General features: G+C 45.3%; 1 protein-coding gene across 2 annotated transcripts in view; it reads right to left on the bottom strand.

Annotated features, from left to right (window-relative positions):
- Positions 1 to 19,344, bottom strand: part of GALNT9 (polypeptide N-acetylgalactosaminyltransferase 9) — a 657,891-nt gene that overhangs the window by 337,617 nt on the left and 300,930 nt on the right. For both annotated transcript variants that reach the window (XR_013223599.1, XM_077293342.1), the window contains exon 5: positions 903 to 1,100. Coding sequence is in view for 1 of the 2 variants with exons in the window: in XM_077293342.1 (XP_077149457.1) it covers positions 903 to 1,100 (198 nt within the window). In the remaining variant the exon portion in view is untranslated. The remainder of the gene's footprint in view (positions 1 to 902; positions 1,101 to 19,344) is intronic.

A 19,344-nucleotide genomic window follows, 5' to 3' on the forward strand; every position in this document is an offset into this window, starting at 1 on the left:
TCCAGGGTCCGTCGGAGGGGTGAGTATATCCATATATTTTTTTGTTTATTCTTTATTTTTTATATTAATATGGATCCCAGGGCCTGAAGGAGAGTTTCCTCTCCTTCAGACCCTGGGAACCATCCGGGATCGCTTCCGATATTTGTGTCCCATTGACTTGTATTGGTATCGGGTATCGGTATCGGCGATATCCGATATTTTTTGGATATCGGCCGATCCAATCCGATACCGATACTTTTGAATATTGGAAGGTATCGCTCAACACTATTCATGATACTTCAGCTCTCCTCTTTGTAGGTCTTTCTACAAGGAAGGAATGATTTCTACTGTTTGCTACAGTATTACTCATATATGGGTATTGCTTATATTTGGCAAAACATCTATATATATAATTGTCTAAGGGTTTTTCCGTCTGTCTGTCTGTCTGTCTGTCTTTCTGTCTGTCTGTCTTTCTGTCTGTCTGTCCTGGAAATCCCGTGTCTCTGATTGGTCGAGGCCGCTAGGCCTCGACCAATCAGAGATGGGCACAGCATGGCGACGATGATGTCATAAAGGTTGCCTCGACCAATCAGCGACGGGCACAGTCTGCCGCGAATTCGCCTCGACCAATCAGCGACAGGCACAGTATCGACGTAGATGTCATAATGGTTGCCATGGCGATGATGATGTCATAAAGGTTGCCTCGACCAATCAGCGACGGGCACAGTCTGCCGCGAATTCTGGAATCATCATTGTCCATATACTACGGGGACATGCATATTCTAGAATACGCGATGCGTTTGAATCGGGCCACAATCTAGTAGTAAATAAACATGAAATACGGTGCATGGCAAAAATGACTTGTTTTTATTGTTCTTTACCAGTAAATCTTAATATTGCAAGAGAAAGTAACTTCAGCTTACCTGATTGGAGCAGACTCATCCCCTTTCTCTAACCAGTCCTGAGGAGGAGTAATGTACATGCACCATAAACCCCAGTTATATCCGTGTGCAGCATTAGCATATTGCTGCACCTCAAACGTGTTGTATTTGATATTGTCGATTGCTGGTAAAATGATTCGTCTTCTGTCTTCTTTGATCCGTGTGATAACAGGTTCTGCCCTACATTTAGAAAATGAGAAATATTCTGTTAGAAACTGGTTTTATTACATAATTTGCATCAAAGCTGTTTACTTAATGGTATCCTCTGCATTATATTAAAAAATTTATTAAAAAAGCAACTAATTTATTTTCGGAACACCACTTGTTGTGAAATTGGATTCTGGGCTCCCCCGGTGGCCACTGGTGGAATTGAACTTGTGTGCATCATCCTCTCTGTTCACCTGTTCCCATCAGGATGTGGGAGTCTCTATATAACCTTGCTCCTCTGTCAGTTTCATGCCGGTCAACAATGTAATCAGAAGCCTTTCTTTGCATGTTCCTGCTACTAGACAACTCCCAGCTAAGTTGGACTTTCGTCCTTGTTTGTTTTTGCATTTTGTTCCAGTTCACAGCTGCTGTTTCGTTACTGTGTCTGGAAAGCTCTTGTGATCTGAAATTGCCACTCTGGTGTTATGAGTTAATACTAGAGTCTTAAAGTAATTTCTGGATGGTGTTTTGATAGGGTTTTCAGCTGACCATGAAAGTGCCCTTTCTGTCTTCCTGCTATCTAGTAAGCGGACCTCGATTTTGCTAAACCTATTTTCTTACTACGTTTGTCATTTCATCTAAAATCACCGCCAATATATGTGGGGGCCTCTGTCTGCCTTTTGGGGAAATTTCTCTAGAGGTGAGCCAGGACTGTATTTTCCTCTGCTAGGATTAGTTAGTCCTCCGGCTGGCGCTGGGCGTCTAGGGATAAAACGTAGGCACGCTACCCGGCCACTGTTAATTGTGCGGCAGGTTTAGTTCATGGTCAGTTTAGATTCCATCTTCCAAGAGCTAGTTCTTATATATGCTGGGCTATGTTCTCTCGCCATTGAGAATCATGACAGTTTGACCGGCCAAAAAGGGTTAAATTATTGGCTGAGAAAGGAGAGAAAAAAGAAGTCTGCTGAAAATTTTTTTTTTTTTCTCTAGTTCTGAGTGTGCTCATAATTGAATCACTTGCTAGTCTGCCTATACTGCAGCCTTCCTCTCTTTCTCTCCTTCTAATCCTTGAATGGCTCTGTGTTCACCTGTTTGAAATGGATCTTCAGAGTGTAGCTACAGGTTTGAATAATCTCGCCACGAAGGTACAAAATTTGCAAGATTTTGTTGTTCATGCACCTATGTCTGAACCTAGAATTCCTTTGCCTGAATTTTTTTCAGGGAATAGATCTTGCTTTCAAAATTTTAAAAATAATTGCAAATTGTTTTTGTCCCTGAAGTCTCGCTCTGCCGGAGATCCTGCACAGCAGGTCAGGATTGTAATTTCCTTGCTCCGGGGCGACCCTCAAGATTGGGCTTTTGCATTGACACCAGGGGATCCTGCGTTGCTCAATGTGGATGCGTTTTTTCTGGCCTTGGGGTTGCTTTATGAGGAACCTCATTTAGAGCTTCAGGCGGAAAAAGCTTTGATGTCCCTATCTCAGGGGCAAGATGAAGCTGAAATATACTGCCAAAAATTCCGTAAATGGTCTGTGCTTACTCAGTGGAATGAGTGCGCCCTGGCGGCGATTTTCAGAGAAGGTCTCTCTGATGCCATTAAGGATGTTATGGTGGGGTTCCCTGTGCCTGCGGGTCTGAATGAGTCCATGACAATGGCTATTCAGATCGATAGGCATCTGCGGGAGCGCAAACCTGTGCACCATTTGGCGGTGTCTACTGAGAAGACGCCAGAAAATATGCAATGTGATAGAATTCTGTCCAGAAGCGAGCGGCAGAATTTTAGACGAAAAAATGGGTTGTGCTTCTATTGTGGTGATTCAACTCATGTTATATCAGCATGCTCTAAGCGTACTAAGAAGCTTGACAAGTCTGTTTCAATTAGCACTTTACAGTCTAAGTTTATTCTATCTGTGACCCTGATTTGTTCTTTATCATCTATTACCGCGGACGCCTATGTCGACTCTGGCGCCGCTTTGAGTCTTATGGATTGGTCCTTTGCCAAACGCTGTGGGTATGATTTGGAGCCTTTGGAAGCTCCTATACCTCTGAAGGGGATTGACTCCACCCCATTGGCTAGTAATAAACCACAATACTGGACACAAGTAACTATGCGTATTAATCCGGATCACCAGGAGATTATTCGCTTTCTGGTGCTGTATAATCTACATGATGTTTTGGTGCTAGGATTGCCATGGCTGCAATCTCATAACCCAGTCCTCGACTGGAAAGCTATGTCTGTGTTAAGCTGGGGATGTAAAGGGACTCATGGGGACGTACCTTTGGTTTCCATTTCATCATCTATTCCCTCTGAGATTCCTGAATTCTTGTCTGACTATCGTGACGTTTTTGAAGAACCCAAGCTTGGTTCACTACCTCCGCACCGGGAGTGCGATTGTGCCATAGATTTGATCCCGGGTAGTAAATACCCTAAGGGTCGTTTATTTAATCTGTCTGTGCCTGAACACGCTGCTATGCGAGAATATATAAAGGAGTCCTTGGAAAAGGGACATATTCGTCCTTCGTCATCTCCCTTAGGAGCCGGTTTTTTCTTTGTGTCTAAGAAAGATGGCTCTTTGAGGCCGTGTATTGATTATCGGCTTTTGAATAAAATCACGGTTAAATATCAATATCCGTTACCACTGCTGACTGATTTGTTTGCTCGTATAAAGGGGGCCAAGTGGTTCTCTAAGATTGATCTCCGTGGGGCGTATAATTTGGTGCGAATCAAGCAGGGGGATGAGTGGAAAACCGCATTTAATACGCCCGAGGGCCACTTTGAGTATTTGGTGATGCCTTTTGGTCTTTCAAATGCCCCTTCAGTCTTCCAGTCCTTTATGCATGACATTTTCCGCGATTATTTGGATAAATTTATGATTGTGTATCTGGATGATATTCTGATTTTTTCGGATGACTGGGACTCTCATGTCCAGCAGGTCAGGAGGGTTTTTCAGGTTTTGCGGTCTAATTCCTTGTGTGTGAAGGGTTCTAAGTGCGTTTTTGGGGTTCAAAAGATTTCCTTCTTGGGATACATTTTTTCCCCCTCTTCCATCGAGATGGATCCTGTCAAGGTTCAGGCTATTTGTGATTGGACGCAACCCTCTTCTCTTAAGAGTCTTCAGAAATTTTTGGGCTTTGCTAACTTTTATCGTCGATTTATTGCTGGTTTTTCTGATGTTGTTAAACCATTGAGTGATTTGACTAAGAAGGGTGCTGATGTTGCTGATTGGTCCCCTGATGCTGTGGAGGCCTTTCGGGAGCTTAAGCGCCGCTTTTCTTCCGCCCCTGTGTTGCGTCAGCCTGATGTTGCTCTTCCTTTTCAGGTTGAGGTCGACGCTTCTGAAATCGGAGCTGGGGCGGTGTTGTCGCAGAGAAGTTCCGACTGCCCCGTGATGAGACCTTGTGCTTTTTTTTCCCGTAAATTTTCGCCCGCCGAGCGGAATTATGATATTGGGAATCGGGAGCTTTTGGCCATGAAGTGGGCTTTTGAGGAGTGGCGTCACTGGCTTGAGGGGGCCAGACATCAGGTGGTGGTATTGACTGACCACAAAAATTTAATTTACCTTGAGTCTGCCAGGCGCCTGAATCCTAGACAGGCGCGCTGGTCATTGTTTTTCTCTCGGTTTAATTTTGTGGTGTCATACCTACCGGGTTCTAAGAATGTTAAGGCGGATGCCCTTTCTAGGAGTTTTGAGCCTGACTCCCCTGGTAATTCTGAGCCCACAGGTATCCTTAAGGATGGAGTGATATTGTCTGCCGTTTCTCCAGACCTGCGGCGGGCCTTGCAGGAGTTTCAGGCGGATAGACCGGATCGTTGCCCACCTGGTAGACTGTTTGTTCCTGATGATTGGACCAGTAGAGTCATCTCTGAGGTTCATTCTTCTGCGTTGGCAGGTCATCCTGGAATCTTTGGTACCAGGGATTTGGTGGCAAGGTCCTTCTGGTGGCCTTCCCTGTCACGAGATGTGCGAGGCTTTGTGCAGTCTTGTGACGTTTGTGCTCGGGCCAAGCCTTGTTGTTCTCGGGCTAGTGGATTGTTGTTGCCCTTGCCTATTCCGAAGAGGCCTTGGACGCACATCTCGATGGATTTTATTTCGGATCTGCCTGTTTCTCAGAAGATGTCTGTCATCTGGGTGGTGTGTGACCGTTTCTCTAAGATGGTCCATTTGGTTCCCTTGCCTAAGTTGCCTTCTTCTTCCGAGTTGGTTCCTCTGTTTTTTCAAAATGTTGTTCGTTTGCATGGTATTCCGGAGAATATCGTTTCTGACAGAGGGACCCAATTCGTGTCTAGATTTTGGCGGGCATTCTGTGCTAGGATGGGCATAGATTTGTCTTTTTCGTCTGCTTTCCATCCTCAGACTAATGGCCAGACCGAGCGGACTAATCAGACCTTGGAGACATATTTGAGGTGTTTTGTGTCTGCGGATCAGGATGATTGGGTTGCTTTTTTGCCATTGGCGGAGTTCGCCCTCAATAATCGGGCCAGCTCTGCCACCTTGGTGTCCCCGTTTTTCTGTAATTCGGGGTTTCATCCTCGATTTTCCTCCGGTCAGGTGGAATTTTCGGATTGTCCTGGAGTGGATGCTGTGGTGGAGAGGTTGCATCAGATTTGGGGGCAGGTAGTGGACAATTTGAAGTTGTCCCAGGAGAAGACTCAGCTTTTTGCCAACCGCCGTCGTCGTGTTGGTCCTCGGCTTTGTGTTGGGGACTTGGTGTGGTTGTCTTCTCGTTTTGTCCCTATGAGGGTTTCTTCTCCTAAGTTTAAGCCTCGGTTCATCGGCCCGTACAAGATATTGGAGATTCTTAACCCTGTGTCCTTCCGTTTGGACCTCCCTGCATCTTTTTCTATTCATAATGTTTTTCATCGGTCATTATTGCGCAGGTATGAGGTACCGGTTGTGCCTTCCGTTGAGCCTCCTGCTCCGGTGTTGGTTGAGGGTGAGTTGGAGTACGTTGTGGAAAAGATCTTAGACTCCCGTGTTTCCAGACGGAAACTCCAGTATCTGGTCAAATGGAAGGGATACGGTCAGGAGGATAATTCTTGGGTGACTGCCTCTGATGTTCATGCCTCCGATCTTGTCCGTGCCTTTCATAGGGCTCATCCTGATCGCCCTGGTGGTTCTGGTGAGGGTTCGGTGCCCCCTCCTTGAGGGGGGGGTACTGTTGTGAAATTGGATTCTGGGCTCCCCCGGTGGCCACTGGTGGAATTGAACTTGTGTGCATCATCCTCTCTGTTCACCTGTTCCCATCAGGATGTGGGAGTCTCTATATAACCTTGCTCCTCTGTCAGTTTCATGCCGGTCAACAATGTAATCAGAAGCCTTTCTTTGCATGTTCCTGCTACTAGACAACTCCCAGCTAAGTTGGACTTTCGTCCTTGTTTGTTTTTGCATTTTGTTCCAGTTCACAGCTGCTGTTTCGTTACTGTGTCTGGAAAGCTCTTGTGATCTGAAATTGCCACTCTGGTGTTATGAGTTAATACTAGAGTCTTAAAGTAATTTCTGGATGGTGTTTTGATAGGGTTTTCAGCTGACCATGAAAGTGCCCTTTCTGTCTTCCTGCTATCTAGTAAGCGGACCTCGATTTTGCTAAACCTATTTTCTTACTACGTTTGTCATTTCATCTAAAATCACCGCCAATATATGTGGGGGCCTCTGTCTGCCTTTTGGGGAAATTTCTCTAGAGGTGAGCCAGGACTGTATTTTCCTCTGCTAGGATTAGTTAGTCCTCCGGCTGGCGCTGGGCGTCTAGGGATAAAACGTAGGCTGTCATGATCTCCATGGCCAGAGAACTAGCATAAGCCTCAATAGGAACAAGCTCTTGGAAGATGTAACTGTACTGACCATGAACTAAACCTACCGCATCATCTAGAAGTAGCCAGGTAGCATGTCCTACTTTTTATCCCTATATGCCCAGCGCCGGCCGGAGAACTAAATAATGCTAGCAGAGGGAAATATAAGACCTGACTCACCTCTAGAGAAATGCCCAAAAAAAGGAGACAGAGGCCCCCCACATATATTGGCGGTGATATGAGATGAAACAACAAACGCAGCAGGAAAATAGTTTTAGCAAATTTGAGGTCCGCTTTCTAGATAGCAGAAGACAGAAAGCATACTTTCATGGTCAGTAGAAAACCCTAACAAAACACATCCAGGAATTACTTTAGGACTCTGGCATTAACTCATAATACCAGAGTGGCAATTCCTGATCAACAAGAGCTTTCCAGACACAGTAACGAAACTGCAGCTGTGAACTGGAACCAAAATACAAAAACAAAACATGGACGAATGTCCAACTTATCTAGTAGATGTCTGGGAGCAGGAACAAGCACAGAGAGGCTTCTGATAACATTGTTGACCGGCAAGCATCTAACAGAGAAGCCAGGTTATATAGCGACACCCAGATCTAATCAGAACAGGTGAACAGGGAAGATGATGTCACAAGTTCAATTCCACCAGTAGCCACCGGGGGAGCCCAGAATCCAAATTCACAACAGTACCCCCCCCTCAAGGAGGGGGCACCGAACCCTCACCAGAACCACCCGGGCGATCAGGGTGGGCCCTATGAAAGGCACGAACCAGATCAGAGGCATGAACATCAGATGCAGTGACCCAAGAATTATCCTCCTGGCCGTATCCCTTCCACTTGACCAGATACTGGAGTCTCCGTCTGGAAACACGGGAGTCTAGGATTTTTTCCACAACGTACTCCAACTCACCCTCAACCAACACCGGAGCAGGAGGCTCAACGGAAGGCACAACCGGTGCCTCATACCTGCGCAATAACGACCGATGAAAAACGTTATGAATAGAAAAGGATGCAGGGAGGTCCAAACGGAAGGAAACAGGGTTAAGAATCTCCAATATTTTATACGGACCGATGAACCGAGGCTTAAACTTAGGAGATGAGACCCTCATAGGGACAAAACGAGAAGACAACCACACCAAATCTCCAACACAAAGCCGAGGACCAACACGACGGTGACGGTTGGCAAAAAGCTGAGTCTTCTCCTGGGACAACTTTAAATTGTCCATCACCTGCCCCCAGATATGATGCAATCTCTCCACCACCGCATCCACTCCAGGACAATCCGAGGATTCCATCTGACCGGAGGAAAATCGAGGGTGGAACCCCGAATTACAGAAAAACGGGGACACCAAAGTGGCAGAGCTGGCCCGATTATTGAGGGCGAACTCCGCCAATGGCAAAAAAGCAACCCAATCATCCTGGTCAGCAGACACAAAACACCTCAGATATGTCTCCAGGGTCTGATTAGTCCGCTCGGTCTGGCCATTGGTCTGAGGGTGAAAAGCAGACGAAAAAGACAAATCTATGCCCATCCTAGCACAGAATGCCCGCCAAAATCTAGACACAAATTGGGTTCCTCTGTCAGAAACGATATTCTCAGGAATACCATGCAAACGAACAACATTTTGAAAAAACAGGGGCACCAACTCGGAAGAAGAAGGCAATTTGGGCAGGGGAACCAAATGGACCATCTTAGAAAAACGGTCACACACCACCCAGATGACAGACATCTTCTGAGAAACAGGCAGATCTGAAATAAAATCCATCGAGATGTGTGTCCAAGGCCTCTTAGGAATAGGCAAGGGCAACAATAATCCACTAGCCCGAGAACAACAAGGCTTGGCCCGAGCACAAACGTCACAAGACTGCACAAAGCCTCGCACATCTCGTGACAGGGAAGGCCACCAGAAGGATCTTGCCACCAAATCCCTGGTACCAAAAATTCCAGGATGACCTGCCAATGCAGAAGAATGTACCTCAGAGATGACTCTACTGGTCCAATCATCAGGAACAAACAACCTATCAGGCGGACAACGATCCGGTCTATCCGCCTGAAACTCCTGCAAGGCCCGCCGCAGGTCTGGAGAAACGGCTGACAAGATAACTCCCTCCTTAAGAATACCTGTGGGGTCAGAGTTGCCGGGTGAATAAGGCTCAAAACTCCTAGAAAGGGCATCCGCCTTAACATTCTTAGAACCCGGTAGGTACGATACCACAAAATTAAACCGAGAGAAAAATAATGACCAGCGCGCCTGTCTAGGATTCAGGCGCCTGGCGGTCTCAAGATAGATCAAATTTTTGTGGTCAGTCAATACCACCACCTGATGTCTGGCCCCCTCGAGCCAATGGCGCCACTCCTCAAACGCCCATTTCATGGCCAAAAGCTCCCGATTCCCAACATCATAATTCCGCTCAGCGGGCGAAAATTTACGGGAAAAGAAGGCACAAGGCCTCATCACGGCGCAGTCAGAACTTTTCTGCGACAACACTGCCCCAGCCCCGATCTCAGAAGCGTCAACCTCAACCTGAAAAGGAAGAGTCACATCAGGCTGACGCAACACAGGGGCAGAAGAAAAACGGCGCTTAAGCTCCTGAAAGGCCTCCACAGCATCAGGGGACCAATTAGCAACATCAGCACCCTGTCTAGTCAAATCGGTCAATGGCTTAACGACATCCGAAAAACCAGAAATAAATCGACGATAAAAGTTGGCAAAGCCCAAAAATTTCTGAAGACTTTTAAGAGAAGAGGGCTGCGTCCAATCACAAATAGCTTGAACCTTGACAGGATCCATCTCAATGGAAGAGGGAGAAAAAATATATCCCAAAAAGGAAATTCTCTGAACCCCAAAAACGCACTTAGAACCCTTGACACACAGAGAATTAGACCGCAAAACCTGAAAAACCCTCTTAACTTGCCGGACATGAGAGTCCCAATCATCCGAAAAAATCAGAATATCATCCAGATACACTATCATAAATTTATCCAAAAAATCGCGGAAAATATCATGCATAAAGGACTGGAAGACTGAAGGGGCATTAGAAAGACCAAAAGGCATCACCAAATACTCAAAGTGGCCCTCGGGCGTATTAAATGCGGTTTTCCACTCATCCCCCTGCCTGATCCGCACCAAATTATACGCCCCACGGAGATCAATCTTAGAGAACCACTTGGCCCCCTTTATGCGAGCAAACAAATCAGTCAGCAACGGCAATGGGTATTGATATTTAACCGTGATTTTATTCAAAAGCCGATAATCAATACACGGTCTCAAAGAGCCGTCTTTTTTTGACACAAAGAAAAAACCGGCTCCTAAGGGAGATGACGATGGACGAATATGTCCCTTTTCCAAGGACTCCTTTATATATTCTCGCATAGCAGTATGTTCAGGCACAGACAGATTAAATAAACGACCCTTTGGGTATTTACTACCCGGAATTAAATCTATAGCACAATCGCACTCCCGGTGCGGAGGTAATGAACCCAGCTTGGGTTCTTCAAAGACGTCACGATAATCAGACAGGAACTCAGGGATTTCAGAGGGAATAGATGATGAAATGGACACCAAAGGTACGTCCCCATGAGTCCCCTTACATCCCCAGCTCAACACAGACATAGCTCTCCAGTCAAGGACTGGGTTGTGAGACTGCAGCCATGGCAATCCCAGCACCAAATCATCATGTAGATTATACAGCACCAGAAAACGAATAGTCTCCTGGTGATCCGGATTAATACACATAGTCACTTGTGTCCAGTATTGTGGTTTATTATTAGCCAATGGGGTGGAGTCAATCCCTTTCAGAGGAATAAGAGTCTCCAAAGGCTCTAAATCATACCCACAACGATTGGCAAAGGACCAATCCATAAGACTCAAAGCGGCGCCAGAGTCGATATAGGCGTCCGTAGTAATAGATGACAAAGAGCAAATCAGGGTCACAGACAAAATAAATTTAGACTGTAAAGTGCCAATGGGAACGGATTTATCAAGCTTTTTAGTACGCTTAGAGCATGCTGATATAACATGAGTAGAATCCCCACAATAGAAACACAACCCATTTTTCCGTCTAAAATTCTGCCGCTCGCTTCTGGACAGAATTCTATCACACTGCATGTTTTCTGGCGTCTTCTCAGTGGACACCGCCAGATGGTGCACTGGTTTGCGCTCCCGCAGACGCCTATCGATCTGAATGGCCATTGTCATGGACTCATTCAGACTTGCAGGCACAGGGAACCCCACCATAACATCCTTAATGGCATCAGAAAGACCCTCTCTGAAAGTAGCCGCCAAGGCACACTCATTCCACTGAGTAAGCACAGACCATTTACGGAATTTTTGGCAGTAAATTTCAGCTTCATCTTGCCCCTGCGATAGGGACATCAAAGTTTTTTCTGCCTGAAGTTCCAAATGAGGTTCCTCATAAAGCAAGCCCAAGGCCAGAAAAAACGCATCCACATTGCGCAACGCAGGATCCCCTGGTGCCAATGCAAAAGCCCAGTCTTGAGGGTCGCCGCGGAGCAAGGAAATCACAATCCCAACCTGCTGTGCAGGGTCTCCAGCAGAACGAGATTTCAGGGACAAAAATAACTTACAATTATTTCTAAAATTCTGAAAGCTAGATCTATTCCCTGAGAAGAATTCCGGCAAAGGAATTCTCGGCTCTGATACCGGAGCATGAACAACAAAATCTTGCAAACTTTGTACTTTCGTGGCGAGATTATTCAAACCTGCAGTTACACTCTGTAGATCCATTATAGACAGGTGAACATAGAGCCATTCAAAGATTAGAAGGAGAGAGAAAAAAAAAGAAAGACTGCAGCATAGACAGACTGGCAAGTGATCCAATTAAGAGCACACTAACTACTAGAAAAAAAAAAAAAAAAATTTTCAGCAGACTTCTTATTTCTCTCCTTTCTCAGCCAAGGATTTTAACCCTTTAGTTGGCCGGTCAAACTGTCATGATCTCCATGGCCAGAGAACTAGCATAAGCCTCAATAGGAACAAGCTCTTGGAAGATGTAACTGTACTGACCATGAACTAAACCTACCGCATCATCTAGAAGTAGCCAGGTAGCATGTCCTACTTTTTATCCCTATATGCCCAGCGCCGGCCGGAGAACTAAATAATGCTAGCAGAGGGAAATATAAGACCTGACTCACCTCTAGAGAAATGCCCAAAAAAAGGAGACAGAGGCCCCCCACATATATTGGCGGTGATATGAGATGAAACAACAAACGCAGCAGGAAAATAGTTTTAGCAAATTTGAGGTCCGCTTTCTAGATAGCAGAAGACAGAAAGCATACTTTCATGGTCAGTAGAAAACCCTAACAAAACACATCCAGGAATTACTTTAGGACTCTGGCATTAACTCATAATACCAGAGTGGCAATTCCTGATCAACAAGAGCTTTCCAGACACAGTAACGAAACTGCAGCTGTGAACTGGAACCAAAATACAAAAACAAAACATGGACGAATGTCCAACTTATCTAGTAGATGTCTGGGAGCAGGAACAAGCACAGAGAGGCTTCTGATAACATTGTTGACCGGCAAGCATCTAACAGAGAAGCCAGGTTATATAGCGACACCCAGATCTAATCAGAACAGGTGAACAGGGAAGATGATGTCACAAGTTCAATTCCACCAGTAGCCACCGGGGGAGCCCAGAATCCAAATTCACAACAGTAGGCACGCTACCCGGCCACTGTTAATTGTGCGGCAGGTTTAGTTCATGGTCAGTTTAGATTCCATCTTCCAAGAGCTAGTTCTTATATATGCTGGGCTATGTTCTCTCGCCATTGAGAATCATGACAACCACTATAGTGTTAATCAGCAAATCTGCATGTTGCAACTTAATAAATAAAGACAATAATAAAGCCATTTGTAAGATAACATGTCCAGAGTTAAGGTACCGTCACACTAAACTACTTACCAACGATCACGACCAGCGATCGTGATCGTTGGTAAGTCGTTGTGTGGTCGCTGGGGAGCTGTCACACAGACAGCTCTCTCCAGCGACCAACGATCAGGGGAAAGACTTCGGCATTGTTGAAACTGTCTTCAACGATGCCGAAGTCCCCCTGCAGCACCCGGGTAACCAGGGTAAACATCGGGTTACTAAGTGCAGGGCCGCGCTTAGTAACCCAATATTTACCCTGGTTACCATTGTAAAAGTAAAAAAAAAACACTACATACTCACCTTCTGATGTCTGTCACGTCCCCCAGCGTACATGCGCTGCTGCAGAGAGATTCCCTGCACTGAATGTGTCAGTGGCGCCGGCAGTAACAGCGGTGACGTCACCGCTGTGCTCTGCTTTACAGCTGGCGCTGACACAGTGCAGGGAAAGCTCTCTGCAGCAGCGCGTGGATGCCAGGGGACGTGACAGACATCAGAAGGTGAGTATGTAGTGTTTTGTTTTTACTTTTACAATGGTAACCAGGGTAAATATCGGGTTACTAAGCGCGGCCCTGCGCTTAGTAACCCGATATTTACCCTGGTTACAAGTGAACACATCGCTGGATCGGTGTCACACACACCGATCTAGCGATGACAGCGGGTGATCTAGCGATGAAATAAAGTTCTGGACTTCTAGCTCCGACCAGCGATATCACAGCGGGATCCAGATCGCTGCTGCGTGTCAAACACAACGATATCACTATCCAGGACGCTGCAACGTCACTGCAACTTCATGGATCGTTGTCGTTCTCGTTGTAAAGTTGCTCAGTGTGAAGGTACCTTAACAGTGTCAAGACATAGAATGGCAAACTCAATGACCTGATGTAGGACGGCTCCCAGAATGGCAGCAGCACTACAATATTAGCCAGGAGTGTGTGTATGTGCATAACCTTTTTTTTATTTTTACACCCACATACTGTAGATGTGTGAGGGCTTGTTTCTTTGCAGAACAAATTTTACTTTTGAATGACACCATTCATTTTACTAAACGACATTAGTGATTTTACAAAATAGTGTAGTGGAAAATTGGAAAGAAAAATCCAAGTGCTGTGAAATTGCAAAAAAAATGAACTGTAATTCTGACATACGGTAGCTTTTTGAGAATAGTTTTTTTGGTGTACGTTGTGTGGTAAAAATGACCCAGCAATAGAATTCTCCTCATCAGTATAATTATGCCAATACCCAACTTGTCCAGTTGTTTTTTTACTTTAGTAGTGAAAAAAACAAACAGAAATTAGTGGAAAAAAAAATTCCAATTGTGTTGCCATTTTGCAAGACTCATAACTAGTGTTGAGCATTCCGATACTGCAAATATTGGGGATCGGCCGATATTCGCTGTATCGGAATTCCGATACCGAGTTCCGATATTTTGTGATATTGGAAATCGGAATCGGAAGTTCCCAGTGTATGGTTCCCAGGGTCTGGAGGAGAGGAGACTCTCCTTCAGGCCCTGGGATCCATATTCATGTAAAAAATAAAGAATAAAAATAAAAAATATGGATATACTCACGCCTCCGGCGGACCCTGGACCTTAGCGTTGTGACCGGCAGCCTCCGTTTCTAAGAATGCAGTGAGTGTACAGGACCTGCGATGACGTCGCGGTCTTGTGATTGGTCGCGTGACCGCTAATGTGACCGCTCACGTGACCGCGACATCATCGAATGTCCTTCACTCACTGCATTCTTAGGAACGGAGGCTGCCGGTACCACCGCTAATGTCCTGGGTCCGCCGGATGGGTGAGTATATCCATATTTTTTATTTTTATTCTTTATTTTTTACATGAATATGGATCCCAGGGCCTGAAGGAGAGTTTCCTCTCCTTCAGACCCTGGGAACCATCCAGGATACCTTCCGATATTTGTGTCCCATTGACTTGTATTGGTATCGGGTATCGGTATCGGCAATATCCGATATTTTTTTGGATATCGGCCGATCCAATCCGATACAATACTTTCAAATATCGGACGGTATCGCTCAACACTACTAACGTTTTCATTTTTTCAGTAAATAAAGCTATGTGAGAGCTTATTTTATACAGGGCACAGCTACTGTTTTGGGATAGATACCACATTTTGATCACTTCTTACAGTATATTCTTGTTGCTTTTAGGACTTACCAACCGGGTTAATTACTTTTATATTTTGATAGATCAAACTTTTATTTATATGGTTTATATGGAGATACCACATATGTACATTTTAAAATTTTTTTTTATTATATTTGTTATCTTTATTTTTAATGGGGGAAAAGGGAGATTGTTTGACCTTTTTATGTTTTTTTTTTTACTTTTTTCTTACTTTTCACTGTAATTCTTTGTGCACTTAGCGTACTTTAACCCCTTAATCTCATATGACGTACTATCCCGTCGAGGTGACCTGGGGCTTGCTTAATTCCCAGTGACTGGATAGTACGTCATGTGCAATCGTGGCCGGGTGTCAGCTGACTATCGCAGCTGACATCCAGCACTATGTGCCAGGAGAGGTCACGGAAAGCTCCTCGCACATTAACCTCCGGAACACTGTGACCAAACATGATTGCAGCATTTCGGGGGCATAGAGAAGCATCACACAGGGAGGGGTCTCCCTGTAGGTTTCTCTGAGACCCTCGGTACAAGGCTATGTGCTCACCTTGTACCGAGCATCTCCTCCCTGCAGACCCTGATACAAAATGGCCGCGGGGCTACTTCCGGGTCCTGCAGGGAGGTGGCTTACAAGCGCCTGCTCAGAGCAGGTGGCTGTAAGCCTGGAGCAGTGCACGTCAGATCGCTGATCTAACACAGTGCTCTGCAGTGTGAGATCAGCGATCTGTCACTATATAGTGATGTCCCTCCCCGGGACAATGTGATAATGTAAAAAAAAAAATATTTGGATGTGTAAAAATAAATAAATAAAAAATAATTCCTAAATAAAGAAAAAAAAATTATTGTTCCCATAAATATATTTCTTTATCTAAATAAAAAAAAACAATAAAAGTACACATATTTAGTATTGCCACGTCCGTAATGACCCGACCTATAAAACTGTTCCCCTAGTTAACCCCTTCAGTGAACACCGTAAAAAAAAAGCAAGGCAAAAAACAATGCTTTATTATCATACCGCCGAACAAACAGTGAAATAACACGCGATTAAAAAGACGGATATAAATAACCATGGTACCGCTGAAAACGTCATCTTGTCCTGCAAAAAATGAGCTGCCATACAGCATCATCAGCAAAAAAAATAAAAAAGTTATAGTTCTCAGAATATAGATATGCAAAAATAATTATTTTTTATGTAAAATAGTTTTTATCATACAAAAGCGCCAAAACATAGAAAAAGATATAAATGAAGTATCGCTGTAATCGTACTGACCCAAAGAATAAAACTGCTTATCAATTTTACCAAACAAGGAATGGTATAAACGCCCCCCACGAAAGAAATTCATGAATAGCTGGTTTTTGATCATTCTGCCTCATAAAAATCAGAATAAAAAAGCGAACAAAACATGTCACATGCCCGAAAATGTTACCAATAAAAACGTCAACTCGTCCCGCAAAAAACAAGACCTCACATGACTCTGGACCAAAATATGGAAAAGCTATAGCTCTCAAAACTATTTTTTGCAATAAAAAGCGTCTTTTAGTGTGTGACAGTGGCCAATCATAAAAATCCGCTAAAAAACCTGCTATAAAAGTAAATCAAACCCCCCTTCATGACCCCCTTAGTTGAGGAAAAATAATAAAAATAAAAAAAAATATTTATTTCCATTTTCCCATTAGGGTTAGGGCTAGGGTTAGGGTTAGGGATAGGGTTAGGGCTAGGGTTAGGGTTAGGGCTAGAGTTAGGGCTAGGGTTATGGCTAGGGTTATGGTTAGGGTTAGGGTTAAGGCAAGGATTAGGCTAGGGTTAGGGCTAGGGTTAGGGCTAGAGTTAGGGCTGGGGTTAGGGTTGGGGTTAGGTTTGGGGCTAGGGTTAGGGCTAGAGTTAGGGATAGGGTTAGGTTTGAGGCTAGGATTGGGGCTTCAGTTAGGGATGGGGCTAAAGTTAGGGTTAGGGCTGGGGCTAAAGTTAGGGTTAGGGTTGGGGCTAAAGTTAGGGTTAGGGTTGGGGCTAAAGTTAGGATTAGGGCTGTAGTTAGGGTTGGGGCTAAAGTTAGGGTTAGGGTTGGGGCTAAAGTTAGGGTTGGGGCTAAAGTTAGGGCTGCAGTTAGGGTTGGGGCTGCAGTTAGGGTTAGGATTACATTTATGATTGGGATTAAGGTTAGGGTGTGTCAGGGTTAGGGGTGTGGTTAGGGTTATGGTTGGGATTAGGGTTAGGGGTGTATTGGAGTTAAGGGTGTGCTTAGGGTTGAGATTAGGGTTAGGGGTGTGTTGGGGTTAGGGGTGTGATTGGGATTAGGGGTGTGGTTGGGATTAGGGTTAGGGGTGTGTTTGGGTTATGGTTTCAGTTACAATTGGGGGCTTCCTGTCATGGTTCCCAATGGCAGGGACTCAGGCAAAAACGGACTAGCTCTAGGAATGATGGAATCTCAGATGACCGCGACGCTGAACCTAACACGCAACTAATAGTAGCCAGGGGGTGTGCCTACGATTATCCCTAGACACCTCGCACCAGACGGAGATCTAGTTACCCCCTAGTAGAGGAATACACAGACCTGGCTTGCCTCCAGGGAAACCCCAAAAGTGATAGTAGCCCCCCACATATAATAACGGTTAGGTAAGAGGAAAACACGTACGCAGTATGAATATAGATTCAGCAAAGAGAGGCCCTCTGACTAGATAGCAGAAAATACAAAAGAGGACTTCGCGGTCACCTCAAAACCCTAAACAGCCATCCTGAAATTACTTTAACTCCGTTATCAACTCATGACACCGGAGTAGTAATTTCAGATCACTAGAGCTTCCAGCAGCAAGAGAAATATAAATGCATGCTGGACAAACAAACACAAAAAATGCCAAAGATCCAACTTAGCTGAATTGCAGACTTGGAGCAGGTAGCAAGCAACAGAGGTGCTCTGATAACATTGATTGCCGGCACTAGAATTACTGAGAATCCAGACTAAATAGGAAACTCCCAGTTTCCTGATGGGAACAGGTGCAAGACAAAAGTCAGCCAGTACCACCAGTAACCACCAGAGGGAGCCCAAAAACAGAATTCACAACAGTACCCCCCCTTAAGGAGGGGCACCGAACCCTCATGAGAACCACCAGGGCGATCTGGATGCGCCCTATGAAAGGCGCAAACCAAATCAGAGGCATGAACATCGGAGGCAGTCACCCAAGAATTATCCTCCTGACCGTATCCCTTCCATTTAACCAAATATTGAAGTCTCCGTCTGGAAACGCGAGAGTCCAAAATCTTCTCCACAACATACTCCAATTCACCCTCCACCAGCACAGGAGCAGGAGGCTCAACAGAAGGAACAACCGGTACCTCGTACCTCCGCAACAATGACCGATGGAAGACATTATGAATGGTGAAAGATGCTGGTAGGTCCAAACGAAAAGATACAGGATTAAGAATCTCCAAAATCTTATAAGGACCTATGAACCGAGGTTTAAACTTAGGAGAAGAGACCTTCATAGGGACAAAACGAGAAGATAACCACACCAAGTCCCCAACGCGGAGATGACCACCCACACGACGATGACGATTAGCAAACTGCTGAGTCTTCTCCTGAGACAACTTCAAATTGTCCACCACATGACTCCAAATCCGGATGCAGTTTATCCACCACCGTGTCCACTCCAGGGCAATCCGAAGATTCCACCTGGCCAGATGAAAAACGAGGGTGAAACCCTGAATTGCAAAAGAAAGGAGAAACCAGAGTGGCAGAACTGGCCCGATTATTGAGGGCAAACTCTGCCAATGGCAAAAAGGCGACCCAATCATCCTGATCAGCAGACACAAAACACCTCAAATAAGTCTCCAAGGTCTGATTAGTTCGCTCCGTCTGGCCATTAGTCTGAGGATGGAATGCAGACGAAAAAGACAAATCAATGCCCATCCTGGCACAGAACGCTCGCCAGAACTTAGACACAAATTGAGACCCCCTGTCAGAAATGATGTTTTCCGGGATACCATGTAAACGAACCACATTCTGAAAAAATAAAGGAACCAACTCAGATGAAGAAGGCAGTTTGGGCAAGGGTACCAAATGAACCATCTTAGAAAAACGGTCACACACCACCCAAATGACGGACATTTTCTGAGAAACCGGGAGGTCCGAGATAAAGTCCATAGAGATGTGCGTCCACGGCCTCTTCGGAATAGGCAAGGACAACAACAATCCACTAGCCTGAGAACAGCAAGGCTTGGCCCGAGCACAAACATCACAAGACTGTACAAAGGCACGCACATCCCGAGACAGGGAAGGCCACCAGAAGGACCTGGCCACCAAATCTCTGGTACCAAAAATTCCAGGGTGACCTGCCAACACAGAAGAATGAACCTCCGAGATGACTCTACTGGTCCATTCATCTGGAACAAACAGTCTCCCAGGCGGACAACGATCAGGCCTATCAGTCTGAAACTCCTGCAAAG

This window comes from Ranitomeya variabilis, chromosome 1 (assembly GCF_051348905.1).
Source record: "Ranitomeya variabilis isolate aRanVar5 chromosome 1, aRanVar5.hap1, whole genome shotgun sequence".
In the NCBI taxonomy this organism is placed as follows: domain Eukaryota; kingdom Metazoa; phylum Chordata; class Amphibia; order Anura; family Dendrobatidae; genus Ranitomeya; species Ranitomeya variabilis.